Source organism: Tenrec ecaudatus, chromosome 17 (assembly GCF_050624435.1).
Source record: "Tenrec ecaudatus isolate mTenEca1 chromosome 17, mTenEca1.hap1, whole genome shotgun sequence".
Taxonomy (NCBI): domain Eukaryota; kingdom Metazoa; phylum Chordata; class Mammalia; order Afrosoricida; family Tenrecidae; genus Tenrec; species Tenrec ecaudatus.
Genome location: NC_134546.1, coordinates 145237 through 162159, shown reverse-complemented (window position 1 = coordinate 162159; position 16923 = coordinate 145237). Strand labels below are relative to the sequence as shown.

Here is a 16923-nt window from a genome sequence, read left to right as displayed (position 1 = left end):
GCACAGGTAGATTTTCTGGCCCATGGTGTTGCCTGGCTGAGTGACTGAGGAAGAGATAAAGACATGGCTCCTGTCTGAAAAGGGGTGCTGCTGTGAGCGAAAGACTTTCTCAATGTTTTCTGATCTTGTGGTAACCTATTTACTCACCTAATTAATGAACCTCATGTAGCTTCTATGTAGCTATTGCAATGGATTATCAAACCCAACAGGGCTGTGGAGAAGTGATTGGTATCAGTCACAGGTGGTCAGACAGGGCTGCTGTGCTATTTCCTCATTGGTTAGTGCATACAGGTGAAGAATAGTACTAACCAAACTTCTTTTAAGCCTGTAGATATTATCCTATCACAGCATTGTACTTCAAGATAGATTTTGAAATGTTCTTTTTGACGATAAATGTGTTACCTTTTCTCTTGAGTTTGTCACTCTTGGCTTAGTAAACCTGTGATTGTCCAAAAAATAGCCAACACCAGTCAATTACTGCTTGTTATTGCCTAGGATATCAAGCTTTATTCATTTGTTTTCCTTTTTGATGACTTCCAATTTTCTTAGGTTCATATTTTGTACATTTAAGTTCCAATTATTAATGATGTTTGCATCTGTTTCTTCTTTCAGGTTGTGCCTCATCAGCAAATGAAGGTCTTGAAAGGTTTACTTCCTGCACCTCATTAAATAGAGTCTACTCTCTTTTGAGAAGGCAAATCTTCCTCAGCTGTAATTTGAGTCTCTTTCAATCTGAGGTGCTCATCTTCTGGCACTCTTGCCGTTCATGAGGTTTTTCAGTGATTGATCCCTCAGGAGCAGGCATACTATTTTCTTCAGAGTCTGTTCTTAGTTTGGAAAACTTTCTGCTATTGAGTTGATTCCAACTAACCGTGTGCTTTTAAGAAAAGGTAGAACCAACTGCCGCTATGGCTTTCTGAGATTGTAACTCTTTGCGGAAGTAGAAAGGCTCATCTTTCTCCTGTTTCAATCTGGAAGCTCCACTAAAACTTGTTGGCCATGAGTGACCCTGTTGGTATTTGAAATACTGGTAACATAGCTTTTAGTGTCACAGCAACACACAAACCACCACTGTACAACAAACTGATGATGAGTGTATGTAAATAATATATAGGCAGTTCTGGAATAATGAAAGTGTTTTTCTTCCAGCAATTCTGTCATAATTTGGTTCTGACATGAATAAAATACCTCATTTAAAAAAGTTTTCTGTGGGGGAAGGGCCAGCCCCCCACGATTAATCATGGGTTCAGTAAGCCCAATTTTATGGGTAAGATATGTAAAGATTATAATAAAGTCATAGAGATAGAAGAGAGATTGAAATCATGGAGTCAGACACATTTCATGGTAGCATGCTCACCTCCTGCATGGCAATGATCTTACCAGCCAGGTCCGGGCACAGCATGGGTCAAGGGCAGGAGAGTGAGATGAGGTGGGCAGGAGTGAGCTGGAGTTGGAGCGAGCTGGCAGGAGGGAACTTTATTGCTAGGCTTATATCTACTTAGGGGGCATGATGACAGGTAATCACAAGTCACAGGAAGGGGCTGTACAATAGGCATACTCATCATAGGAATGGGGATGTACAATAGGCATAGGCATAACAGGAAGGGGATGAGCTAGGGGTGTACACATGGTAGGAAGGGGAGGGTTGCATATGACAAGGGCAGACTCTAGACTCAATATGGCAGCCTAACCTTGGCCACCCTTGAGTGGGCTTGACCTTTCTTGGTTCTCCTACAAGGAAACAGTCAACTACTATCCTTATCAGAAGGGAGTGGGCCCAACTTGTTGTGGGATAAATAGTGTCTGCTTGCTCTGGATGGCTGATAACCATTAGGGAGAATAACCCCTGACCTACTTCTGTTGACCTCTAAGTATATAGTCATCTGCCACATGTAGCAAGCAGCTAAGTTTGGCATATATTTGGGGGAGACAACTTGGTAGTAATCTTTTTGTTTCTCACAGTTTTCATCATGATTTTTTTCTTTTACTATCAGTATCTTTATAAATCTGATATAAATTTGCTCTCTAGTTGTCGGAAACATTACATGTAAACTTAGCTCCATATATAACATGCATGTATGATAAAAATTTACTGTGGCATTTTGTACATTTCAGTACTAGCTGCTTGTGGAAAAGTTGTAGACCATCTTGTTGCCTTTTGGAATGGATACCGAGTTTACTGGTTAGAAAATTAGCGAGAGTTGTCAGTGAAGCCCTTTCTGTTTTCTTCATCTGTTTTGCTATACCATCTCACTGCTTCCTTAATCTGTCTGTCCAGGGTTTCAAGTAACTGGACCCCTGATGTAGTTTAGAACGTGAAACCTATATGGCAGTGTTTTGCATAGGAAAGTGTAAAATTGAATGAGAACATGAGCAAATAATGCCCTGCAGCATTGTGTGTGCATTCTGACTCATGGCAGCCACGTAGGAACACAAGACAAAGTGGACATGCTCCCTAGAGGTTCAGAACCTGAAAACTTTTATAGCTGAATCTTTCTCTCACAGGTAGCTGGTGGGTTTGAACAGCTGTAGTCAGCTTGTAGAACCTTGTAGTCAGCAGCCTGATGTTCAGCACATGGTGCTACATAATAAGATGTATATATTAAAAACGAAAGGGTAACCGTAAGTACAGTTTGTTATAACGAGTCTGTCAGAGTTAGATGTATTTGTCTCTAGACCAGTGTTTATCAAAGTGAGGTGTACTATTCCCTGGGGGTAGTTGGAACCATTGAGAGGGGTTGCAAAAGCAGACGTCTGCACTGTAATCCTATAGCACAGATGTTTTTAATTGCCGGGTGGACACTGAGCAATACACCCCCCCCCCAACTAAAAAGGGGATTTTTTTGGTGAAACTTCTGTAGACCAGGGGAATGCCCAGCCCACAAGCTAAGTCCCACAATATCATCACTACCCTCTAAGATCACATGCCTCACAAAAGAGGAGCAATTCTAGCCATCACTTTAGGGGTGAGTTAAACGGCTGACCAGTATGACCTTGAATGATGTTATAAATATCCAAATGGTCCTTGGCAGGAAAAAAGTCCCTACCCCTGCAGAAGAACCCCACTGTCGCCTGATGAATCCTGACTCAGAGTTGAGCTGCCCCTCGAATTTCTAAGGTGGTCGTCTTCTTGGAAACAGACAGCCACAGCGTTCTTCTATGGAACGGCTTGGTGGGTTTGAATCACTGATCACTCAGCATCGAGCTCGAGCTCTGGACCACCGGGGCTCCTTTCTAAAAGGAGCCTGTAACCCCACACTTAACACGATGTCAACATTTTACCAGATTTATTTGTGTTGTCTTTCTCAGTATTTTTAAAAACGGTTCAAAATTTAGAGACCAGTTTCTTGTGCAAATGAAAAACTTCACATTTTGTATAGTAGTCCCTGTAGAACTTTAAAATCTTACCATTTCCTAAAAACCTGAGAGAATATTTATGAATCTTAGGAGATTAAAAAAATTATCCATTTCTTTTTACATGCAACTTGAAGTCGAATTATGGTGTTTGTTGCATGTTTTTTTAAGTCCATCACACTAGTGACATTAAAGCCCTTGAAAATTAAAGATGAGATATTAGCATTATGAGTTGAACACATGAGTCCCTGGGTGGTACAAACGGTTAACATGATTTGCTAAGAACTTAAAGGTCAACGTGTGAGCCACCTTTGGAGAAAGGTGTAGTGATCAGCCATTGAGAACTGTGTGGAGCACAGTTCTACTTTGACAAATGAGGATGAGCTGACCTGATGTGGCAGCTAGGTTTTCTGTGGATTGACAAGATGAACCTAGTGTATTGTACAGGGCCAGAAAAAAAAAAAGTCTTCAAAAAGCAAGACTGGTGGCAAGTCAAAGGGACACTATAGGCAACTTGGGAAGGTTTCCAATGGCCAAAGTTACATAATCTATCTGTATCTCCTCAGCTGTTTCTAACATGTTTGGACTCTTTTGCCATTTGGTTTATTTCATTTCAGCATCCTTCTTTTTCTTATCTGGAACGCCCCCTTCCCCCCTCCCCTTTGCAGCATGAGAAACCCAGCTTCTACCAATGCCATCCACGTTGTGTGTTCACTCCTAGCATATTTATGTAGTGTTTCAGAATTGCTTATCAGCCCCCTGTGAGAAACAACTAGAATGTAGTGTTTTTATGCATTTCCTTTTTCTTCATTTGATGGTAGCCCAACCATCAGTGCATTTTGTTAGAAGTGAAAGCAAAGATTTTTACTGAAGTGTAAGGAGATCCATGCATCAGAAGATGCACCCAGCACCCCAGTAGAGTGTTCTGTATTGCAAGAAGATTTTGCACCAGAATCATTTGTTAACGCCAAGACATGGCTTAGTGGATAGTATGTCTAGACACCCTTCCAGACTTTCTTCATTTATTTTGAAAGTTCTTTGTGGCTCCTACATACTGTGACCAACCACTGAGTCACTTGCCAAGTAGAAGGAGCTCTGGTTGCACAGTGATTAAGACAGCTAAACTTTGAACCCAAAGGTTGAAGCTTGAATCTACCCAGCCACTCATTGGCAGAAAGATGTGACATTCTGCTTCCATAAAGACTTGTAGCCTTGGAAACCCTATCAGCGTAGTTCTACTCTGACCTATAGGCTGTGTTAAAATCGTAAGTAACTTGATAGCAGTGGGTTTTAGCAAATACAATATGTCAGCTAGCCAACCAACCAAATAAACTCGAAAAGAAATGGACAGAACCGTGTTAAAAATACCCAACAGCTGCTGAAACATGACAGCAATTTGGACTTTGTCTTGATTTTCTAGAGACTCTCTTTGAATTTTTGCCCCTTGAGACCTAGAATATTAGTGATAATCTTCTAATTGATGTTTTCATATTTTATTCCATAGATTCATCTGAAAACTACATTAAGACAAAGACTTTTGAGGGCTTCTCTGCCTTACATCTCGCTGCAAGTCAAGGACACTGGAAGGTCATACAGATTCTTTTAAAAGCCGGGGCAGATCCTAATACATCAACTTTAGAAGAAACCACGCCACTGTTTTTAGGTGAGGTATGCTATTTTCATACAGGTGCAATTGATTCCACTCCCTTCACCCCCAAAAAAGAAACAGTTTAACTTTCCTCTAAGCTATTGTACTTATAATCTGTTCTTTTGTTATGAGATGGTCTCAAAAACAAGAAAAATGGACTACATTCCAACAGGCTTTACAACTTTTAAAGCTTAGCCATACTCCTAGGAGTTACTACCTAAGAGTGGAAAACTTAGAGATAACTTTCAGTTTCAGAATTGAATAGAAACACAGAGCCATCCAAAAATTTGTGGGAAAATTCCATGATCATTTAATCCATTTTTCCTTTTTTTGTTGTTGTAGTCACCATCCTGTTTCTCACTGTAGTCCTGAATACCAGGTAGTGCTCACATGGTACCAGATGTTGCAAGGCTTCCTATGAATATTTTGTGCTGTTTTTGCTTTTCTTCGGCGCCCTGGTGGCACAGATTAGATATTGAATTGCTCCATGGGAGAACCATGAGGCAGTCTGCCCCATAAACAGTTGAAGTCTTGGAGACCTTCTGTTCTATAGGTTCGCCCTGAGTCGGAATCAACACTCTATACGAGTGGGTTTTTTTTTGCTTTTCTTAGCATTAAAGAATGGAAAATATCATGGGAGAACTGACCAACTAATCTGACGTCAGTTAATCTGCTGCTTCTGTGGATCACAGTTCAGACTTCCTCAAGTGTGGCTGTGTTTGCTTTCCTGTAGGACGGAGGCTAAGTTTACATGGTGCACCTGCTATGATCGCTTCATTTCCTCCTGGCTATGCTCACTTCCTCATATTTTATTTCTCTTCAGGATTATTGTGGTTTATAAAATTTAGTGGAAGATGGGAAAATAAAGAGAACAAAGCATTTGGCTCAAAATTAGTGTACCTGGACTACAATTTTAGCCTTGTCACGTGTAATTTATAAGCTCGTGTATTTACTTTGTGCTTCACTTTCTTCACTTACAAAATGAGAGACTTACAAAATGTCTGCTGTTTGTTAGGGAGTTAAGAATAAAAGGAAATGTATTTTTTCTTTATCTATGTTTAAAGCATTGTGTGCAGTAAGACTCTCTCTTTTGGTATATGATGCTTTGAGTTTTGACAAATAACTTCACTGATGGCCAGGGCACTCGAGATCTAGAACAGTGTCATCATTCTCCAGACGCCATTGCATCACTCGTTTGTGACCAGCTGCTCGCCAGCTCTGCCCCTGACAGTTCTCTGACATCCCTCTAACTTGCTTCTTCCAGAATGTCAGGTGTGTGTGTCATCATGTGGCTTTTTTGATTTAACATGATGCTTTTGATCTTTATCTCTGCTTTTGCACATATTTATATGTCATCCCTTTTATTATTGGATAGTTTTCAATTGCATGGATATGTCACAGTTTATTCATTCACAGGTTGAAGGACCTTTGAATTGTTTCTCATATTTGATGATTATGAGCACATCTGGTGCAAACATTTACATACAGGTTTTGTGTAAATATGTTTTCATTTCTCAGGGATGAATACTTAGGAATTTGGGGTCATGTGATTGTTATTAGGTGTCATCTAGTCTGTTCTGACCCACAGCAACCCTGTGTATGACGGAACGACACACTGCACGGTCCTGCGCCAGCCTTGCACTCGTTCCTGTGCCCCAGCCCATCGTTGCAGCCCTTGTGTCAGTTTGTCTTGTGGAGGGCCTTCCTCTTTTTTTCTGCTCGGCTGTTTACCAACCATGATGTCCTTCTCCGAACATTTTTTGAAGCCCCTTATACTTTATAGGAATTTCTTCAATTTAAGTTTGTCTAATGGTTAGATTGTACATTTTGGGCAGTGATATCCCAGAAGTGACATGATATTTATGAAAGTATTTTGAATATGTGTAAAGTATTGTTTTGAAGGTGTTTCACGGAAGCCTCACTATAGTTCTGGTTTCCTATATATCAAGTTTCTTCTTTTCCTTCACATCCACATTCAACTCACTTTGAACATTGTGTAAGCTACATAGTAAGCATACTCTAATTATTTGTTGAATAAATAAATCACTGTCCCTGAGAAGGCCTCTCATAAAAATTACTCTTGTTTGTAAATCTGTAGAGACAGTAACTGGATTAATGGTTCCTTGTGGGTATGGCAGGGAAGGTTAGAGGGAGATGGGAAGCTAATAACCATGAAAGCAAGTGCGATAGTTTATTGTGCAGCCTGGCCGATAAACATAAGGGGGATTAATTGAAGGGCGAGAGAGAAATGGCTCGGTGAGCCTCGCCTTTCTTGTCTCTCACTCTTTAATCATTGGACCAGCGTGCTGCTGCCTTTTTTGTTCTGTGCCTCAATATAAAGGGTACACTACCTGTGGAATGCCTAGCCTGTGGACTGTCACTGTAAGTTGAGGTCCCTTTAAGCCCACATGATTGGAATATACATCTCTGGAGCTGGAGACCGAAAGTTGGTGACAGTTGGTGATCTGCCTTGCTGTTTGCTGCCTGGGTATATATAGCCCAGCTCTCTCTTTAGAGAAGGAACTGGCGGCCCTCAAGACTTAAAGGACTGCTAGTGTCTCACAACTCTCTCAGGGGAGTGAGTTGCACTGAGCCATTTGTACTGCTTTATAATTTAACTGTTTGTTTCTTGTATTATCTATCTACCTTTATATAATTTAACTGTTCATTTCTTGTGTTATATATCTGCCTTTATAAATATATATATATATATATAATTACTAGCAATCTGGTTTTGTTGAAGTATTATTATTATTGTTCTGTTAAGACTAATCAGGGCCCCCGTTCCACCTGGAGGAGGGCTGTAGGCAACCATGGCACCCAGCTGGAATGGCATGATCCTGAAGCCCCACTTCCACAAGGACTGGCAGCGGCGTGTGTCCACGTGGTTCAACCAGCCGGCGGGAAGATACGCAGGTGCAAGGCACGACAAGCTAAAGCCCGCCGCATCGCCCTGCGGCCCGCGTCCGACCCCATCCGGCCTATCGTGCGCTGCCCCACGGTGCGCTATCACACCAAAGTCCGTGCAGGCCGAGGCTTCAGCCTGGAAGAGCTGAGGGTGGCCGGCATCCACAAGAAGGTGGCTCGCACCATCGGCATCTCCGTAGACCCCAGGCGGCGGAACAAGTCCACGGAGTCCTTGCAGGCCAATGTGCAGCTGCTGAAGGAGGACCATTCCAAGCTCATCCTCTTCCCCAGGAAGCCCTCGGCCCCCAAGAAGGGAGACAGCTCTGCGGAGGAACTCAAACTAGCCACGCAGCTTACTGGACCTGTGATGCCCATCCGAAACGTCTACAAGGAGAAAGCCCGGGTCATCCCGCAAGAAGAGAAGGACTTCAAGGCCTTCGCCAGTCTCCGCATGGCCCGTGCCAACGCCCAGCTCTTTGGCATCCAAGCGAAAAGGGCCAAGGAGGCTGCAGAGCAGGATGTGGAGAAGAAGAAATAATGTTGCCAGGGCCTTTAATAAACTCTCCCCACACACAAAAAAAAAAAAGACTAATCAGGGTGGAGAGCCAATTTAAGAAAGCCTAAGCTTTCAGGGGAAGCAATCCACTGTCCCTAACAGCAGGGTCTGAGCCCTACCTCTTGTGGGAGAAACAATGGTGTCTGCTTGCTCTGGATGGCTGGAGTCTTGTCTTCAGGGAAATAACTTGATAATCATTTACCATTCGTTTTAAGCAGTGTCCTAAGTTTAACATACATATTTGGAGGAGAGAACAGTCCTTTTGTATCCCACAAGGCAGCATCTAGTTCATTTTAATGGTCGTGGAACAATTTGGAGAGGGATCACAATAACGGTTGTACAACACAGTATAAGCAATGGCATAGTTATACATGTAGAAGTTGTTGAATTGGTGAATGTTTTGTTGTGTATATTTTTGCCAAAATTGAAAAAAAAACCCACATGAATAACAATGAGTAGTATGGGAAAAAGAAAATGTTTTAAATTTGTGGTAAAGATTGTACAGCTCCATAGGTTTGACCTATTGTATGATTTGTGTATGAAGTGCCAATAACACCTTTTTTAAAAAGGCGAAAACCCCACCTTTCTCCCTCAGAGCGTCTTGTGGTTTCAAAATGTGAGCCTTATGGTTAGTCCCCCAACTACTCTGCCACTTGGGCTCCTTTGGAATTTGCTTATTGAACCCTAATATTTTTTTCTTTGTTGCACCTTCATATTCCATGAGATGACATGAGTTTCAAGGTATTGTCCTATTTGTGAAATTCAGTATTGTGCTATTGCATTATTTGGAGAAAACTAGAGATGCAGAATTTCAGTCATCTATACTTCAGGATACCATTAACTTGTAATTTTTTTATACTGAGGGAAGAGTTGCTAAGATAATGCAACAAATGAAAAACTTTAAATCACAATTTTTTAGTGATAGGATTTCTTTCTCTTTTTTTGGTGTTACATTTACCCTCCTAATTTTGTTGTGATTGACTAATGTGTGTGTGTGTGTGTGTGTGTGTGTGTTTGTGTGTGTGTGTGTTTCCCTTAAGCAGTGGTTCTAAGCCCAAGGAGATGGGTTGGTTACATGTAGGTAGTACTTTTAGATATTCAGGGACTATATAAATTGAATTGATTCTTATCTGGAAGTATGAGTAGATAAGACATTTAAAATCAGGAAAATAAAGGGGAAAATATAGTCTTACGTTTTACAAGAGTACTATGGAGACCAGGGGTCCTCAAACTTTTTAAACAGGGGGCCAGTTCACTGTCCCTCAGACCGCTGGAGGACCGGACTATAGTTTACAGAAAAACTATGAACAAATTCCTATGCACACTGGAGGAGTCAGCTGCTAAGCAGGACAGGCAGTGGCAGCAAAAACACCTGGTGGTCCATATCAATGTCCTCGGCAGGACGCATGTGGCCCGCGGGCCGTAGTTTGAGGACCCCTGATGTAGACGATGAATATATGACTCTTTAGTAAGTCATAGGTTCCCAAACATACTCTGCCAGCACCCTCCTGGTTTATAAAGACTGTTGTACTGTAGCCAGCAATTCAAGGTAAAGTGTGGGTGTACCTGCTTTTGCAACCCCCTACGTAGTTCTGGTGCCATCAGGGGACTTGGGGATACACTGAGTTAGGTAATTGGGGCTCTACATGCTTGCTCTGCTCCATAAAATATGATAAGCTTTGGCAATTTGCTTTGCTTTATCTATGCTCTTCTACTTTGTTTAAGTAAACATGGTGATTTGTGCTTCAGTCTCTAAAGGTAGAGATTCTTTCATGAAACAAAATCCAGACAATTTCAAGGTCTGTAGCAAAAGGACAGTCTCTAGGTGAAGTAGTAGAGTAGTTTGACGAACTGGACTTACAGTGAGAAGGGGAGCCGCCCATTTGGTTTCTTCCAATCTGTGGAATTGTGTTCCAAACTGTTTTTCAACAAAAGGCCATGTCATTGGCTGCACACCTCCATGATACGATTGCCGAAGACAAACGGGTGCATAAGCAAATGTGGCGAAGAAAGCTGATGGTGCCCGGCTATCGAAAGAGATAGTGTCGGGTCTTAAAGGCTTGAAGGTGAACAAGCGGCCATCTAGCTCAGAAACAATAAAGCCTACATGGAAGAAGCACACCAGCCTGTGTGATGATGAGGTGCCAAAGGGACCAGGTATAAGGCATCATGCAACAAAAAAAAAAGAATATATATATGTGTGTGTGTGTGTGTGTATACACACACACACACATACATACCATAGTGAATGAAGGGGGAAGTGCAGAGTGGAGACCCGAGGCCCAAGTGTCGACCACTGGAGATCCCCCTCATAGAGGGGTTGAGGAGAGGAGATGGGTCAGTCAGGGTGCGATGTAGTACCGATGAAGAACACAGCTTTCCCCCAGGTCCTGGATGCTTCCTCCCCCCAACTACCATGATCCGAATTCTATCTTGCAGGACTGGATAGGGCAGAGGCTGTACACTGGTGCATATGGGAGCTGGAGGCACAGGGAATCCAGGGTGGATGATACCTTCAGGACCAGAGGTGTGAGGGGCGATGCTGGGAGAGTGGAGGGTGAGTGGGTTGGAAAGGGGGAACTGATTACAAGGATCTACATGTGACCTCCTCCCTGGGAGATGGACGGCAGAGAAGTGGGGGAAGGGAGACTCCGGATAGGGCAAGATATGACAAAATAACAATCTGTGAATTATCAAGGGCTCATGAGGGAGGGGGGAGCGGGGAGGGAGGGGGGAAAAAAAGAGGACCTGATGCAGAGGGCTTAAGTGGAGAGCAAATGCTTTGAGAGTGATTAGGGCAAAGAATGTACGGATGTGCTTTATACAATTGATGTATGTATATGTGTGAATTGTGATAAGAGTTGTATGAGCCCCTAATAAAATGTAAAAAAAAAACAACAAAAAACTGTTTTTCACCGAAACTGTAGGAGGACAGGAGGCTACGTGTTCCGCTCTCCCATGAGAGAATCCCTGGGAAGTTGTGAGGCATGTCCTGAGGGCCCGGCTACCATCTAGATTGTTGCTAGATGTTCTAGATGCTAGCTTCTAGAATCTAGAACCAGAGGATCAAGGGTAGAAAATGAATACAGAACTATGAAAACCTCCCAGGTTACTGGGGGAGTTGCTGACAGCAGTGATGTGTAGGACATGTTAGTGACTGAATTTGAGGCTATATGTAGAGTTAGAAAATGTGCTACTCCACCATTTATAATTGGAGCATCTTTCTTACGGCAAATTCGTAATAGAGATGAGTTCTGATAGGGAGCTCTTCGGTTTAATAGGAGTAAGAATCAAAATGTGAAAATGCTATGAGGAGGCAGTGCAGGAAGCTTCTCTCTTTTCCTACCTGAAAATTGTTTTTATAGAATATCTTTTTGCTAACATCTAATTACAGTTCATGTTTTAAAAATGAATCTGCCCCCTTGCTATGTTTCTCTGTCCTCCTCTCCTCACTCCCTTTCCTCTGGCCCATGCCCTTAGTAGATATTCGAAGGATAGATTTTTAAAACTGCTTTGGAAATAAGAATATACTTGTATTAGGTTGTAAGCGAAAATATAGCGAGTTAAAAAAAAAAAGAAAATATAGTGAGTTATTTTAGCACCAGAGAATGTTTTTCATATATGTCTATAAAACAACATTGATTTGATAGACGTTTCCATCCAACCCAAGGTGACTTCACAGAGCAATGGGAATTGCACAGCATGCAGTTTTGGCTTTGGATGAATTGTTCTCCCCCCCCCCCCCCAACCAAGTCTCTGCTTATTCAGTGTAATCTTCAGTATTAAACACAGCAGTGTTCAATAGGAACACAAGGTTTTATAAACAGTGTTATGTGAGGCCGCCTATTGCAGTATTTAACTACCAGGTGCATCATACTTTTTTGCTCTTGTGACATGTCCTTTCACTCTGATGCTGTTCAGGTACTCATATTCCAAATTGGACAGACTCCCATAGTTTTCTCTTCTACCGCTATCTTCATGGGTCCAGGTCATGGGGCTAGTTTTTGAAGTACTGGGAATACTGAGGCTTAACATTCATATGTATTAATTAAACTATTTTTGCTATTGCTTTTGCCAGCTTCCTCATGGATTATAGCGTTAGCATTTTTACTTGAGAATATATGAACGGACTTCAAAACGCTCATGAAAAAATTCTTCTATCTTTTAATTCCATATTTCTATATTTATTGATTGATTTAGCTTTGTCATTTTATATAGTACATATTTCACAGCCTTCTATGCTTTAAGACTCTATCTTAATTTCCTAATGTAGGCAATTATGAAACCAGGATATTAATTGTCTTTCTTGTTTTTGTTGTTGCTGTTAGGTACTATTGAGTTGCTTCCAACTCTTAAGACCCCTGTGCACTACAGAATGGAGCACTTCCCAGGCCTGAACCTTTTTCTTTTTTTATTGTTTTATTTGGGGTTCGTATAAATTATTATTTTGTCATATCTTGTCTGACGTCTCCCTTCACCCACTTTTCTGTTGTCCGTCTCCCAGGGAGGAGGTCGCTGGAAATCCCTGTAATCAGTTCCCTCTTTCCAACACACTCTCTTTCTATCCTCCCAGTATCGCCACCCACACCACTGTTCCTGAAGGAATCACCCACCCTGGATTCCCTGTTTCTGGTTATCTGTACCAGTTTACATCCTCTGGTCTAGCCAGACTTGCAAGGTACAATTGGGATCATGATAGTGGGGGGGAGGAAGCACTTAGGAGCTAGAGGAAAGTTGTGTTTTTTAATCGTTGTTACATTGCACCCTGACTGGCTCATCTCTTCCCCAAGACCGCCTTGCAAGGGGATCTCCAGTGGCCTGCAAATGGGCTTTGGGTATCCACTCTGCACTCCCCACCCCTCATTCACTATGGTAAGATTGTTTTGTTCTGATGATGCCTGATACCTGATCCCTTTGACACCTTGTGATCACACAGGCTGGTGTGCTTCTTCCATGTGGGCTTTGTTGCTTCTGAGCTAGATGGCCACTTGTTTACCTTCAACCCTTTAAGACCCCAGATGCTATATCTTTTGATAGCTGGGCACCATCAGCTTTCTTCACCACATTTGCTTATTCACCCACTTTGTCTTCAGCGGTTGTGTTGGGAAGGTGAGCATAATAGGATGCCAATTTAATAGAAGAAAGTGTTCTTGCATTGAGGGAGTACTTGAGTGGAGGCCCAATGTCCTTCTGCTACTTTAATACTAAACCTGTAAATATAGGCACATAGATCGATTTCCCCATCCTCATATATGAATATATTTGCATATATACATGTCTTTATCTAGATCTCTATAAATGCCCTTTGCCTCCCAGCTCTTTCCTCTATTTCCCTTGACTTCCCTCCTGTCCCACTATCATGCTCAGTCCCCACCAGGGTTTCAGCAATTCCTCTTTGTTACATTACCCTTGATCATACCCTACAAGGCCTCCCACACTCACCTCACCACCAATTTGGATCACTTGTTGTTCCCTTGTCCCTGGGTTTGTTAACACCACTTCCTTTTCCTCCACCTCCCCCTCTCTCATGTCCCCACGGAACTTTCGGTCCCGTGGTTTTCTCCTCCAGGTTGTTCATCCAGCCTATGTTATTTAGACTGACCTGTGGAGATAATAACATGCACAAAAACAAGACAGAGCAAAACCAAGCAACAATATGCAACAAAACAACAACAACAACAAACCACTGACAAAGAACAAAACAAAACACAAGAAATAAAAGCTTGTAGTTAGTTCAAGAATCGTTTGTTGGCCTTTAGGAGTGTTTTTCAGTCCAGTCTGTTGGGGCACCACGCCCTGGCCCCAAAGTCCACCTTCAGCATTCCCTGGGGACCTCGCCGCTCCATTCCTTTGCTGTTCCACTGTACTCCCTTAGTGTTTTGCCTCGATTTGGCAGCATCAGATCGGTGCAGTTCCCATACTGTGACTCCGGTGTTGTCTCCTGTAGAGCTATGGGTCAGTGAGGGGCGTCAAAGTGGGTTGGCTGCTCTAATTGGAATCATCGTCCTTAAGGCCTGGTGGCCCAGGGCTGAACCTTTTTCATCATTGTTAAGTGTCACTTTATCTCCTTGAAGCTCTTCCTCTGTTGTGAGCATCCTCTATTTTCGTAAGCATAATGCCCTTTTTGAAGGGACTGGTTCCTCCTGACATGTCCAAAATAACACGAGACAGATTCTCATTGTCCTCTCTTCTAAGGAGCACCGTGGCCCTGCTGCTTCCAAGTCCATTGTGTTTGTTCTGGGAGTGGTAGTGCATGGTACTGTCAGTGTTCTTCATCAATACCGTAATTCGGATGCATTAATTCGTCTTCAGCCTTCCTTATTCTCTGTCCAGTTTGGAATGTATGTAGCCAACTGAAAATACCATGGCTTGTGTCAAAAGTACCTTTCTTCTCAAAATGACATCATTATGTTTTTTTACTCTAAAGATGTTTTTTGATGCAGATTTGCCGAGTGCAGTATATACTTTGCTTTCTTGACTACTGGTTTGATTGCAGGTTTAAGTAAAATGAATCCTTGGCAGCTTCAACCTTTTCTCTGCTTATTATAATCTTATTGTGCCTTATTCTTTTTAAATTCTGATTACCTTTTATGCAATGAAATATATAATCTCTCATCTATAAAGTCAGTTTAAATTGGTAAACCTAAACTTCTACCTTTTAAAGTTGAGGAGCTAGTGCCCTTGTCAATAGTTGATTCTCTCCCCCACTCCCTCAACTTTTGTTGGTTTCATGGTATTTGCATGGTTAATGGAAATTCATTTATATCCTGTTCTGGCATTTTAAGTTCCTCGGTTTATTCTATTCTTAGCTCTGTGGTTAAATAGCTTAGAAGTTTATCACCAGCTACTTTGCCAAAGTTTTTCCAAGGTGAGCTTGACTAGCTAAAGTCATCCTTCAAGAGACCCCAAGAGAGACCCATGGAAAACAATGTGCCTTGACTTCCTTCACATTCAAATTTGAATGATGATATTAACCTTGAGTCACGCTTTTTGTCTTCCTGGAATTTTTTTATGGCAATTCATTCTATTCTAGAATCACAATCTGAGGCCAACTGGATTTTTTCTACTGATGACAATATTCATTTTTGCATGTCCTGTTTCTGTTTTCCTTGAGATAAGTCTTTTTAATATGTAGATCCAAGATTTCTTTATTTGAGCAAGCATTTCAGAAAGTATATCTTTAAATATGTGTCTGTTCTATTGTTATGGCCATCTTCGTAAGTTGTAGTAATCAAGTTGTTGGATATCTTAGCCGTCTTCTATAACTATCACTTTGTCTCTGATTTTCTTTATTTTTACTTTACTTTCCTCCTCCATCCCTGTGGTTCCTTTCCAGAACACTTGTTCTCTCCAGGTTTCTTCACATTTTACTTGCATTTTTTCCTCAGGTCTTTTTTGAAATTTCTAAGCTCATATTATTTCATAGCATCTAAACCAGTGGTTCTCAACCTTCCTAATGCTGTGACTCTTTATTATAGTTTCTCATGTTGTGGTGACCCCGCCAACCATAAAATTATTTTCGTTGCTACTTAATTACTGTAATTTTACTACTTTTATGAGTCCGGCAACCCTGTGAACAGAATTTTGATGCTGCCCTCGGTGGGGTGCTGGAATGATCAGGGGCCTACAAAAACAGATACCTACATTTTGTCCTGGATTATGGGCTAGAGATAGTACAGAGTCTTTAATTGCCAAGGGCGTGTTGAGTAATTTTCTGAAAAGGGAGCAGTAGGCCAGACACATTTGGGAACCTGTGGTCTATAAAACATCTCTAACCTCAACACCTGTGTCTCAGCTTGTACCGTTTTCACAGAGGCAATTCCTTCATTAATTTCTGAAAACTTACATGAAAGATTTAGTCAAACAATTTGCATTCACCTGTGGCAGTATTTTTATAGTAAAAGGCTTTTTTTTGGGAATGAGATCTATTCATTGTTTTTCTTGTACCTCTCTTTCCTGGTGCCTCTATGAGTTTGTGTTGGCTCCCTTGTGACGTTTGGTAACAGATAAGTTTTCTCTTTGCCAGGTTTTTTCATGAGGTTCGTTATGGTGGTTAAAGTGCTCAGCTGCCCACCGAAGGTTCTAACTCGCCAGCCATTTCTCAAGAGAAAGATGTAGCAGTCTGCTTCTGTATATGTATAACCTTAGAACCCCCAGAGTAGGTCCACAAGGGGGAGGGGGTCGAGTTGTAATGAGCAAAGGCTATAGTCATGTTCCAGCTAGAGTTTTCCTTTGATTCAGAGTTTGAATTTATTTTGATTTCTTAACAGTCGATGGGAATAGGCCACTGGGTTTTGCGTTGATTCCTTTCTATAGTAGCAGAGCCTGTTTGTTGGTTTTCTCAAACATGCCCCCTCCCCTTTTTTGCATGTGTAATTCCTTGTTCAGACCCAACTCTTGCAACATTCAGATTTCAATTTGATCCGTAGGCATTTCTGCTGCTGGAAATCTATGTCCT

The 16923-nt window shown here is 41.8% G+C and overlaps 1 protein-coding gene and 1 pseudogene across 4 annotated transcripts in view; both read left to right on the top strand.

The window, feature by feature from the left end:
- ASB3 (ankyrin repeat and SOCS box containing 3) overlaps nucleotides 1-16923 on the top strand; it is a 94452-nt gene that overhangs the window by 27747 nt on the left and 49782 nt on the right. For all 4 annotated transcript variants that reach the window (XM_075536020.1, XM_075536019.1, XM_075536021.1 and 1 more), the window contains exon 3: nucleotides 4859-5017. In XM_075536020.1, coding sequence (XP_075392135.1) covers nucleotides 4859-5017 — 159 coding nt within the window. The remainder of the gene's footprint in view (nucleotides 1-4858; nucleotides 5018-16923) is intronic.
- LOC142430406 (large ribosomal subunit protein eL13 pseudogene) lies at nucleotides 7796-8495 on the top strand (annotated as a pseudogene).